Consider the following 13,546-nt stretch of genomic DNA (forward strand, 5'->3'; position numbering starts at 1 on the left):
AAATCTCTTAAAGGCTCTATCACTACCAGTGAATAATCCTACTCTTTATATAACCTGAATACAAACTGAACAAAACTGGGGGTACTGCTTATGAATAGGCTCATTTATATTCTTAAGGAAAACTGGCAGTAACTACAAAAACCCATTTATTCAATTTGAATAAAGTAAATATTGATACTAGACTTTACATTTAAAGAGACTTGTCTGGAAAGTGAGTCACATTTTAACAATAACCATAGTTAAAGGGGGAAAAAAAAAAGACCAGTAAGTTAAATAAAAGGCTAATAAAACCTGGGGGAAACAGCTCAGCGTTTTCTTTTAAACCCTGAAGAACACCAAATGTATATTATGTTGCACAAAGAGTCATTTCAAGAAAAACCAATAACACAATAGCAGAGTCAGTACTAAGAACTTCAATGATATCCAACTCAAAAATGCATAGGGAGAGTAAAGTTATTTTATTAAATCATGCACATCACGTGTGTTAGTGCAAATAGTTTAATCTGTACTCCAGAAATTCTATTGTACTTTATATCTTTACAAAATAGATTTAAACAATTATTTACTTTAAAAAATGTAATTCTGAAGTTAAGCATTTCAGAACAATATTTGCAATAACCTATATACAAGAGGTACTGGGTACCACTGGCATATTAGCATTCTGTGTGGAGTGGCTTCCTGCAACAGAAGAAGATGAAATGAACTACATGACAGTATTTTCTACAAGTCAATTTGTGACTAATTCCTCCATAAGTCTAGTGATCCTCCCAACAGCAAATCCCAAAGAGCTTAAAGTATAACCTTTAAAGTATAAACAATGACTGCCAAACATCACAAGGCAAATTATATCCTAAACTCTACTTCAATATTTGGCTAGGCCTGTGGATTGCCACAGAACATTCAAGCCCGTTCACTGACATTCCCTCCCAGTTTTCACTGACTGAAAAATTTTAACTATGTGATACTTCAGGATATTCTATGACCTAAATAATCTTTATTGACATAACTGTGGTGCCGTACAAAAACCATAGCTAAACCTTCACTTCCGTGTTTTAAATCTGCAACATCAAGCAGTGCTTAGGTGCTTCACTGTGCATGGAATACTATCATCTTGGGGATAGTGCTTCTCATTAACAGAATGTCCCAGTTAACAACGATAAAAAGAAAATTACCATTTATATACCCAACCAGGAAATCTGTTGGTAGGTAAAATAGCTCACCTTGAACACGAATTAGCTTTGAAATATCATAACCAAATTAAGTCAGTAAAAACTTATCTAAAGAGATATTAATTCTTTCTTCAATTAAACATGCTTGGAGGAAGAGATGATATGAAAAAAAAAAAATCATGCTTCCTAAAATGCTGTATATGAGAAAGTAACTTGGCTTTTAAAGAAAAATATCTCTTTAAATACATGAGGTTTAATAAATTACATTCCAATTGACTCAACAGTTTGGTTTACTGCACTGAAACTGTATAATTACTATGTTTTTGCTCCCAGAAATACTTCAGTTTGCTCAAGAAAATACGCACTCTCATGGAAAGTTTTTCAAAGTTGATGTCCTCCACATCATCAAGTCACATTAAGGCTGAACAAGCGTGCACATATTCCCCAAATCATCACTAGAACAGAATATTTTCCAAGTGTATTTCTCCTTAAAAAAAAAAAAAAAAAATCCACGCAAACAGTTGTATCTAAGTCTTGTTCCCAATAGCTCAGTGGTTTTATAACAAGTAAAAATGGCGTAAATATGTAAAAAATATATATATATGTGTATATATTTCAAACCGATAGGCACTGAGCACACAGGGCCTCTCTTCCCATGTATGTATCAGTTGTTTGGTTTGGGTAGTTATCGAATCAAAGAAAGAAAAAAAAAAAAAAGAAAGAATTACCTGGCCATTAGAATTCAGAGTAAAATACCCATAAATTTAATGTTATAAATAATTTGGTGTACCAAGAAGCCTACTTTAGGCCACCGTAATATTCAGAATTTAAACATACTCATTTAAAAATTACATGAAAAATTGCAAGCAAATTATTGCTTACAGTAGAAGAGTCACAATTTTATATCCTCTTTATAGACAGATACATTTTATATACTTTAAAGCAATGACCCTACAGCTGTATTCTTGCACTTCTGCTGTTTTAAGAGGTAAAAAGGAAGAAAATGGTTCTGTTTGTCCCCAGCATGAGTGTGGTGCCAGCTTCTAGAGGGAGGACGGTGTACGGACTCAAGAAACGCTCTCATGGAGAAGCTCTGGCCAGACCTGGCACGTACAGCACGATGGCTGTCACCGCAACCAGGGCAGCCAACATGGGCATCCAGGGCCAGGGTTTCTGTGTGGAAAGAAACCAAGAGTCAAAATCACATTCTCCCCTCTTTTTTTTCATACCTATTTACCCCTTGGTTCCACAGAGTCCTGAATACTTAACAGAATATTAGAAAAACCTTATATCTGCATAAGAATATTTTAAAAAGAAAAGAAGAAAAGGTGAGGGAGTGAGGATGTGAGGAGAGCCAAAATAGCAAGAACTTTTAGAGGACCACTGTGTGGAAGCATAATACATTTTGGGAGAGTCTTGGGCAGTTTTCAGTTTTGTTTGAAGCCTAACAGCGACTTGTCTAAGAAACTCTCAGAGTTCAGCCTGTTTTATTTACTCTGATGTCCACATATTCAGGTAACTGATGTACACAGATTCCTGGAGTATGTTTCTGCCTAAAATGTTTATTTCTTGATTAAAAACCAGACTCACATGTTGGCATAGTTTTATACAAGGGGCTGGTGGGTAAGGTGATAAAAAGAAAACGGTCAAAGTTTTGATCGTCTAATCTGAAATTATAGAAGACAAAATCAGAAGGGGTTCAAAACAGAAAAGTGATATTAAGGTCCTTGCCTGTCTGATGCTGTTGGTAAAGACCACGTCCAAGGGTAATAATGCCACATGGTCATCTTATATGCTGTGCTAACCTGTATGTTTGTTGGAGGCAAGCATGAATAGGCTGTTCTCTATGAACTATCAAAGGGCTTTACAATATCAGTTTGTTTTATCTGAAAGCCTTATTTTCACTAGTGTTCTAAGTCCTATTGGGAAAGCTGGCCTTTAAAGAAATGTTGTATTGTTGCAGATCAGGGCTCAGAAAGATGGGATTGGTTGATACTCTCACAAGGAAGTGCATACTGAGGTTGGGATTCTGAGTCACTGTCCATTATGCTACTCTCTCATCTTTTTTCATCTTCCTAGCTACAGTGTATATAGGCAAAGGGTTGAAACAACGGAATTCTACACTACAGAAAAAAAGAGGGAAGAGAGGAGGGGGAGGAAAGCTTGCTGAAAACTTCAAAGAGGCAAACTCTTCATTTGTCATTCAAATCTGATTAAACATAATTGGGAAGGGGGTACTAAGTTGCAGCAACTCATAGTTTACTCCAGTTTGCTAGAGACAAAGACTCAGTTAAAGGCAGCATATTAACATCTGGTTAGATTGGAATTAATTCATGGTTAGCGTTACTACAAAGGAAACAAGACAAAATGTTATGTGATTAGTTCAGTTCATTCGGTATGACACAACACGTAGCATACTAAATGAAGGGTTTGCTTCAGGTAACAAAATACCTGCGTGGTTTTGCCATGCACTATATTACAAATATGGCACAAACAGGTGACGGGGACAGACAGACACGGACTCAACAGTAGTGCTTGTACCTTTCTCTACCACAATGGACCGAAACACCAAAACAGGAAAGCCAGGAATAGGCCGATGAATACGGCTGGGACGGGTTGTAATATGGAAGGCTAAAGAAGGGAAGGGATATTAAAATCATTTTATGCTACAAAAAAAAAATCAGATAAGATGATTTAGAACCCAGGGTGGGTGGGACGGAGGGTACAAAGACATTTTAAAGACATCTAATATCATCCAGAATGATGGGCCAGGGTAAGTAAGCTGGTAAACTACCAGTTGTAAAGAATGGCTGGAGGCAATGTGGGTGTCCCTAACTGCATAATGAAACACAGCACTTTAAGACAGAGCGATGAAAATGCCTCACCAACTGACGCTCTGCTTGATGGTATGGTATTTTTGTTCCATACTTGGAATCCATTATTTGACAATGTACTCCTTTGGAAATTGCTAAGATAATTGGATTTATCTTATCCCTTTATCAAAACTTTTTTTTTTTTAACCTGAACTCTTTTGCTTGAGACAGTATTGCTTTCAAGCTTAAAAATAAATGCCCTGTGATACACAGTTCCTAAATCAAGCAAGAGATCTGACACACTGTATGAGAAACATTTAGTATATAAAGACAGGCAGCTGAGCCTCAGGGCTTTCAGTTATGTTACCAGAATACAAGTAATTTTTAACTTTTATTTTACTATTATTATTATTTTGGCTGTGCCTCATGGCACGTGGGATCTTAGTTCCCTGCGCAAGGACTGAACTCGTGCCCCATGCAGTGGAAGCATGGAATCCTAACCACTGGACGGCCAGGGAATTCCCAGTAATTTTTTTTTAAACTGGAAGGGAATTACTACAATGAGTGTTATTATAGAGTAATATTTAATTACCATAACTCTAATATAAAAATAGGAAATTCACCCTTAAAGTAAATTATTTGTAGAACTGTAACTATTAATAGCAAGGCTACTTTCAAAAAGGTTCTAAATCATACAGAGGGATCCATTCTGATTATGCTAGATGTCTTCACAGGTTAATTTAGTAGAAGGTAGACTGAAATTCCAACATCAGAGAGAGATGAATTAACATAAAAGAGAGAAGTAACCAAACCGTTATGATCTGATTTCAGAAGAGTTCTGTAATTGACATTTTTACAATAAATGCAATCCATTTTTGCTTATCATAAAGCCTCCATAACCAATTCATCAATTTCTGAAAGGCTTCCACCTGAGCAACAAGTCTTTATTTATTTTAAACTAAAACTTTCTTTAAGCAAAGGACAGTTGGGCACAACTCATAAGCATTCTGAGTGTGGACTGTGTAACTGGATGGCCATGCAACAGTACTCTTTGGTACTTGTGCTGCAAGTTAAAGCAGAGTGCCTTCCTCCATGGGAAGTGTGTGGCTCATACCCACTGCTGTGTCCAAGCCATGACAGGGGTTTGAAATCAGTCAGAGCACAATCAACCACACTGAACATCCATCAGTTAGGGCCCACAAAGGCAATGATCACTAAAACGTGTAACACGACATTTATTTAGTATAACATCTTTCAAAAGACCATCTGCCTTTCTAGCAAATGAAATACAAATTAATATTGTTAAACTCAATTTATACCACAATGTTCTAACTGCATACACACACACAAACACATACTCACTCACACACAGCCCTACAGAAACTCACTAATACTTCCAAATGTTTATAAGAGGCCCAGAAGCCACTAAGCTTTTTAGGAATGTGCCTCAGAGCATGATTAGTATAAAATGAAAACCACCATTAAGTCTCCATTTTTTGATACAATCAAATGGTAAGGAGTCACCATGCATCACCCTTTCTTCAGTGGGTCCCTGGCAGTACAGTGCTTTGTTTCCCAGAGCGGGGAAAACAAGAGCTAGATGAGGCTTAGTGACAGAACTTCAGATTTATCTAGGAAAAGCTGGCAGTTCTTAGGTAAATTTTTTTTTTTTTGCAAACAAGGCTCTTCCTTCAGGTAGTCCTTAGGCTTTTCTAGGGGTACAGGCTAAAGGGGCAAATTCTTACTCAAAAATTTGACAGCACAATGATTCCATTATGGAATTTCATAATGAAAAGCTTGGTTCATGTGTACTACAGGTCTTAGTTTCTCAAATCAGTTATAAGTCTTCTGAAAAATCAGCTTCAGGGCTCTCGCCTGCCTCTCAATCAAAGCTAAGCCAAGTTTGCAAAGACTTACATTATTTCCTTTCTCTCGGAGCAGCTTCAGGTTGTCTTTACATTGTTTGAGCTCATCTGTGATTGACTGTTTTTCCTGCTCAGTCATTTCAAACTTCAACTTCAGTTCTGAGAGTACAGTCTGTGTCTTTTCATACTAAAGGCAAAGAAAAAAGAGTGTGCAGACTCAACTTAAAATGGGTATGAAGTTATGTGTTTAGTCAGGTTTAAATACCAGACCCTGCTTAGTCACCTGCACCACCACAGTCAAGCGTTTTTGTTATAAGGAGGATAAGGATCATTCGCACTGATAATAAGAAGCCTTTAATGTTAACTTGATTCTATGTAAGAGTTTTCTGGCCTTGGAGTTTAAAAAAAAAAAAATTAAGAGAAGTCACCATTGTATCATGTGTTTCTAATATAAGGTGTCACTTTTTCCATTAAGTGAGTTAGAGGAGAAAAGTAAAATTCCAAACTGAGCAAAAGGAAAGCAAGTGAAGAGAAACCTCCATAGCCTAATTAAATGGCAAGTTTCGGAAGTCTGAGTTTATATCCTGGTAAGTAATGTCAGCCAAGTTATTTTAGTCTTGAAGTAATAACTTTTAATTCTCATTAGATCTCCCTTTACCCAGCATCACTGTGTATTAAAGTGTTCTGGATAAGGAATGTCTAGGCAAACGAAGCAGAGAAATATTATCTAAGGTAACAATCACTATGACTGGGACATATCTCTCTCTTGACTTAAGACTTAGAAGCATCAATGAAAAATAACTTAAGAAAATCTGCTGCTGCTATTTTTCTTTAGTGAAACACGCCACCTTCTGCTCTGGAAAACAGTTCACTGTATATAAAATAAAGTTTGGACAGGCAATCTAGCCCTTGAACACGGGTGACATCAAGGTAAAAAGGAGGATGGTTTGCCCCTACATTAAATGCCCCAGGAGGCAGGAATTCAAGACTGGTTTCACTTCGAGATATTGCATCTTCCATGCAAGCTGAGCTCTCCAGCAAAGAGCAAACACTGTTCTGCTGCTGGCTGCGCCTTTGTCTCAGCCTCCACTCTGTCATTTCTGAAAGTTTTAGGAGGCAGACAGACAGACAAGGGCTGAATATAAAATAAATATACCACATGTCTGGCATACTAGAAAGATTTCTCCTCTTCCCTAAACATAGCCCATGAGGCTGAAAAGTCTCCAGTTTCTTTCTGGCTGTATCCTAGGAATTTCTCAATGAAGGTACACCTTTATATGGTGCTTCTGAATAATGCAAACACCTTGGAGGGATATATCAGGCACTCATCATTATGCACTCCAAAGATAAATATTATAGATGCAAATGTGGAAAAACATTAGTCAGAAGTAGTGCAGGCAGGGGATTAGGGTCAGCAGCAAATTCACCACAGCAGGAAGACATGGGTACAGAGAGGGAGGTAAAATATGAAAGGAACTCCCTGTTACCTAACCACATTCCCAGAAAAAGTTTGGGTAGTATGCCAGAGAATAAACTTAAGGAGTAAGATTCATGGACTTCATGACAGGTTTTTTTTTTTTTTTTTAGTTTGTGGGGTCTGTGTACTTCCTTCCAGATGGCAGAAGGTTACCGGCAGGCTGCCAAAACAAATTCAGTGTACCTAGACTAGTCTCTGCACCAAGTCTCTTAGAACATAATCAATTCTCAATGATCTGATTCCTAAAGTGACTAAGTGAAAAGTGCTTTGCTGATCCACATTTTCCCTTACTTTCCTTTTCCACCATTCCTACATCCAGCCTGCCCTGTATACCAAAGCACTTCATCATTTCTCCATTCCAGAAGTTGTGGAAAAAGACAGGAAGGCAGCTTTGTCAGGAAAATCCTGCTGTTTACCTTCAGCTTGTGAGGGGGGGTGGGAAGGACTCTGGCCCCAGGGTTAGATGGTAAAGCTACACAACTTTCCTGAGTCAGTCTTTGCAGGGTAGACTTGGGTGCTCAATGTTTCTTAAATTACAGATATTCCTACTAAATCAAAATATACAGATGTGTTCTTAATTCAAATATTAAGATGGTATATCATTATTTTTCTCTAAATATTGAGGATTAAATTTTACTTTTCTCATGTACTTTTTGTTAATGTTAAAAAAAAAGCTGCCACATATTTAAGATTTAATTGTCAAAACAAAGGTCATCTTCTACAGCCTTAGTTTCACATCTCCCTTGGATATCATTTTGCTCCATCTTGCTTTCTAACTCAGAGGTGAGAAACGAGCTCAGGTCTGATTAAGATAAGATGGAAGTATCACACAATATTACCAACACCTTTGGTTCTTCTTCTTAAAAATAATCATATCTGGGCTTGCTCAGTTTGTGATATTTTAGCTTGTGACAGTGCTGAAGATACAGAATCATTATACTGTGCACATTAAGTATGATTCTATGAGAGAAAGGAGAAAAAGCGGAAATGTTGAAAGGGAATATACGTGCATTAATAAAAGGTCGTAATTCATTTGCAGTGGATTACACAGACAGAAGAATCTCATTTAAGAACGTTTTAGTTACAGACTAGTATCCAAGAGTTGACATCAGGACAAACGGAAAGAAAAGCAATTTTACATTACAAAGGAGCATGATGACTACACATCATTTCACAATGAAAACACTGAACAAGAAAATAGAAGAGAAACATATTGACAAGATCAGACGTATTTTTAAATGTGCTGCATTTAATGCAATCCAGAGGCTATCAACAATTTAGATGCTGTGACAACATGCCACTGCCATTTGTGGGAACAGTCAAAGCATTTTGCACTGATCGCTCAGTGACCAAAAACAGGCAAACAAGCAATGCAACAAAATGGCTAATGCATTCAGAATAACATACAATAGATTTATCTTCCAACCACAGCATTCTTCCCAGATTTTGAAAGAATTATGGCATGTGGACTGGAAGGACACAAAGTGCTTACAGTATTAAATACTAGGATATTTACTTTGGCACAGAATTTGTGTTCCAACCAAATAAAATGAGATTTCTCCAAAAACACATATCCTTAGCAAGTAGATAAAAATGAACATATTACAAAATCAATATGGCCACATGTAAATAAAAAATGTTACAGTTTTGTGTTTTTGTTTTTTTTTCCTTTAGGAACAAACATGAAGACAGAAGAACAATAATCATTTCCAGATTCAGGATACTATAAGGAGAGAAGAAAAATGCAAAGAAAAACTACATTGATTAAACAGATCTTCTAAAACAATCTGGGGGAAACTTGTTATTGAAGACAAAAGAGTTGTCTTCAAGTTCCTTCTGTTTAAAACCAATCCTTCATTTAAGAGGGTCTACAACCGGGGTGAGCCCTGCCAGGTAGGTGGAAATGAATCAGCCTTCTCCACCCCCTAGCTGGCCACAAGTCAATGCAGGCAGTAGTATTAGGCCAAGAGGACTGACTGCAGCTCTTACTGCCCCATGGTCAACCTCAACCATGCCTGTGTGTGTGGGGAGGGGGCTCCAACACCAACCCTCACTATTTTAAGTATAATTTTTTTTTTAAAGTCACCAAAGTTGAGATTTTACGCAAAATGACATGAAAAGTGAGCATGCCTATTTGTGAAGAAGGGAAAAAAAGAGATGGGGGAAAGAAAGGAAGAGGCCACAGAACATGAGTTTGGCTGACTGGGTATGAGCTGAGTTTTTTCATAAGTAACTTTTCAGGCCAGTTTCACCTGAGGGGTTTGGACAGGATTATGGGGTGGCCCCAGTTTACTTTCCAAAAGTCCCTTAAATTAAATGTGATACTGTCTGGAAAGATAAACAATGAACTGAGTAATCTGGTACAAAGGTCAACTAACTGGTAGAGAAAACCTTTTAATGTAAGTTTGTATATTTATATTTTGAGACCAAACCTCACTGATAAATTCCCTATATTTGGACCATAATACACAGCTAACAAATCACCAGGCAGAGATACATCCAGTATCAACTCTGTGGCAGGTAATGCTTCCCTTTATTTCTAACTAGCATGAATATCTGATTTGCTTTTGGCTTTAAGTCCAACCATAATTGGGCTCATAATGTCTTTTCGCTTTACCTCTTTCTGTACATCCTTTGCTTGGTTTTCAGCCTTACTGAGAAGAGTTTTTAAATCAGCTGAATCCCGAAGATGCTGTTCTTTTAAGGATCCCACTTGATTTTCAAGCTCTTTCCTGGTCACCTGCAGGATGCTGAGATCACTGGTAAGCTCTAAACTCTGCTTCTGAGAACTGCAACAGAAATATTGACAATTATTCATGCAGAATCCAGACACAGCAGGAAGTTCAATTTCTTTTATATTTTACTAGGCTGGATGGAATGGATTTCAGAAGAGAAAAGTGTGGGGAAAAAAAAAAGAATGATATTTTCAAGAACTAAAAAAGCATTAAAACACTAAATCAATGAGAGTTTAAAGCTGTTTCTTATTTTCAGATAATCAAATACATGCAAAGGCTGAAATTATAAAAAAAGAAGTAGAAGGTGACTGTATATTTGGTCATACACATTATATGTAGGTCTTCTACATGAAAAGAAAACACATATTTCAACTAGTTTCTTCAAGTACTTGACAGATAGGATGGCGAGCAGAAACTTAAAAGTTTAGGAGCCACTTCCAACTTTAACTAAAGATAAACCTACTGAAATGAGAAGATACCAAAATGAGAGGAAAACACAAAACCAAGAACTGGGATGGTTGAGATGTAGACCTCAGATCTGCCACTATTTAGCTGTGGGATGCTGAGCAAGTCAGTTCACTGGTACCATTCCATTCTCTGAGTGAGCCTTTCCTGGCCTCTCTGATTTGTGCCAGGCGCTGTTTGCACAGACACAAATAACTCAAGGAGAGCCTCCTCCTTGGCCAAACAAGAAGACCGAACTCAGGAATTTCTGAGGCTGTTTTCCAGCTTAAATCCTGTGATTACTGTTACAATTTGATGTAAAAAAAAAAAAAAAAAAAATCACATTTACGCACTACGAAAACCTCTTGACAAGCCTCAATAGAAATTCTGTTCATACAGAACAGATTTATGGACACAGCGGGGGAAGAAGAAGGTGGGACAAATGGAGAGAGGAGCACTGAAATATATACATTACCATATGTAAAACAGATAGCTAGTGGAAAGCTGCTATAAAGTACAGGAAGCTCAGCTCAGTGCTCTGTGATGACCTAGAGGGGTGGGATGGGGTAGGAGATGGGAAGAAGGTTCAAGAGGGAGGGAACACATGTATACTTGTAGCTGATTCATGTTGATGTATGGCAGAAGCCTACACAACTCTGTAAAGCAATTATCCTCCAATTAAAAGTAAATTAAAAAAAAAAACACAAAAAAACAAAACAATGTAAATTCTTGGTTCAATTCCTTCTACATCATGGACAACAAAGAAGAAAAGACCTGTACACTGTAGCTGTGTTAAAGAATCTGGCTCCCATCTACAACAGAAATAGCTAAAGGAGGATAAGGTTTTTAATGTTATATGCCTCTCAGGATAGATCATAAGTCTCAGACTCAATACTGTACCTGAAGTACTATAGAGAATAAATCTCATGCTGATTGGATGCTAGGCAGATCCTAGGTGTGAGCATGATGTTAGGGGAATATAGCTAGGAACTAAACAGCATGTAAGACACTGTAAAGAAAGACTAGCTTCTAAATACTACTCAAATGCTGGGGTGGCTTAACAAATAAATTAAGAGAACTATTAAATCAAAAAATTTAAAAAGCAGAATTAATGTCTAAATAGTTTATGTGCGTTTAGACAGATAACTTGATCACTGATATTCCAACAGTCTGGGGCCTAATATTTTAAAATCATATGCTTCTAACTCATAAGGAATTTGTAGGATTGCTTTTCAACATTTAAACAAAACTTGGAAGTAATTTTAAAAATAGCATTTAACAATCTGCTAGATTTCAATTTATCATATCTCAAAAATAAGGGATAGAGTCTGAATCTTTAAAATATCAAATATTCCAAAAGAAGAATAATTTAAGATAATCAACACTGGTAATCAAATATCAATATTTCTTGCTTGATAGAATACCAAACTAAATGGATTCACCAAGATCCAAATGTATTCCAGATAGGAAGAACCTGAGTGTCTGTATCATCTTACACACATTTTATACCAAATAATTTGCCCACATGTTCTGTCAACTGATGACCAGTTGATACTAAATACACATAAACATATGTGTGTGTATGTGTCTGTGAGTGCATCCATTTATTTGTCTGTTTGTATTTTGGGCCATTATTTTGTCCTGTTCATATTTTGAAATTGCTTTTACAAACTTTTATGTTAAAAACAAACATGTTTTATTCTCTATTGTTAATTAACTCTAAACATTCAAAGAGGAATACCCATAGAAAAGATTATGGAATAGTAAGGCATTGGAAGAGAAAAAAGTGCTTTAAAAACACTGATATTAAAAAAAAAAAAAGATACTGATACTGAGCTCATAATAGTATAGGAAGGAGTTTCACAGAATAAGTCAGTACATCTTGCTCCTTCAATTAGTTCTTGATTTTTTTAGTATATAACCAATATTGCAACTGTCTTTGTTTTCATAAGAATTAATGAGGAACGCTATTTTGATACATCTAATTATCATTTTTCCCTAAAGCTTATTTTCTATGAGCACTGAGCTTGATCACTGAATTTTTGCTAACCTTAATACTCTTCAGGAGTATAAGCACAAGGCTAACAAGAGAGTAATGACTCACATTTTTGGTGTACTGAGGGAAGGGACACAGTTTAAAGAATGGCTTCAATAATAAACATGTACTACCTTCAAATTTGGGCTTCCCTAGTGGCTCAGACAGTAAAGAATCTGACTGCAGTGCAGGAGACCTGGGTTCGATTCCGGGGTTGGAAAGATCCCCTGGAGAAGGGAATGGCTGAATGGCTACCCACTCCAATATTCTTGCCTGGAGAATTCCATGAACAGAGGAGCCTGGCAGGTTACAGTCCATGGGGTTGCAAAGATTTGGACACGACTGAGTGACTAACACTTGCAGCTTCATGTTCTGAATTAGAATGTAAACACAGCTTAAATAAAAAATATGGATCAAAATGGGTCAAATTTTAAAGAAAGAAATAAATGTTGAACTATACAATAAGTGTTGGTAAGAAAACAAGACTCTCTACTAAATTTGCTGGAACAAATCTATTGCATTCATTGGTTTGCCTGTAGGGTACTGGATACTATGACAGATTTAATTGGTTTTAGAGATTTTTTTATTTTATATATTATTACTTTTTACATATCCCTGTTTGATAAGGAAAAGCTGATTCTGTGTCTTTGAATAATATCAATTCTTTTATCACGGCCATCTTCTGATGAACCTTATAAACAGAAGGGATCACTGGCATGAAAGAAAAAAACAAACTTGTATTTGAAATTTATTATCATTTAGCTTAAAGGTGAATTTAATCATAGATCATTTGCTGCTTGTTTGTTTAGAGCTTTTGGGAATGGGGGTGGGAAGGGGCATTTAATGAATCTGTATTCCATGAGTACACCCAAAGGAAAGGACATAGAGGTGGTGCCAGAAAAAAAGTGCTTCAGTACTCTCTTAGTGGGGTTAACCTACCAAGTAGCCAGAAAAGAGTCTGGCTGAATATTTTGTTCCAAAAGATATTTCAATATCAAAACTAAATTA

The 13,546-nt window shown here is 36.7% G+C and overlaps 1 protein-coding gene across 35 annotated transcripts in view; it reads right to left on the bottom strand.

Moving 5' to 3' along the window:
• Window positions 1-439: 439 nt before the first annotated feature.
• SLMAP (sarcolemma associated protein) overlaps window positions 440-13,546 on the bottom strand; it is a 150,272-nt gene continuing 137,165 nt past the window's right edge. For 19 of the 35 annotated variants that reach the window (XM_055557668.1, XM_055557659.1, XM_055557665.1 and 16 more), the window contains 3 exons: window positions 9,942-10,113; window positions 5,900-6,034; window positions 440-2,342 (listed from right to left, as the gene is read on the bottom strand). In XM_055557668.1, the coding sequence (XP_055413643.1) occupies window positions 2,250-2,342; window positions 5,900-6,034; window positions 9,942-10,113 (400 nt within the window). In that variant the 3' untranslated portion in view covers window positions 440-2,249. Of the gene's footprint in view, window positions 2,343-3,710; window positions 3,801-5,899; window positions 6,035-9,941; window positions 10,114-13,546 lie in introns of all 35 variants that reach the window. The other 16 variants (XM_055557669.1, XM_055557660.1, XM_055557666.1 and 13 more) reach the window with 1 other exon arrangement.

This window comes from Bubalus kerabau, chromosome 20 (assembly GCF_029407905.1).
Source record: "Bubalus kerabau isolate K-KA32 ecotype Philippines breed swamp buffalo chromosome 20, PCC_UOA_SB_1v2, whole genome shotgun sequence".
Taxonomy (NCBI): domain Eukaryota; kingdom Metazoa; phylum Chordata; class Mammalia; order Artiodactyla; family Bovidae; genus Bubalus; species Bubalus kerabau.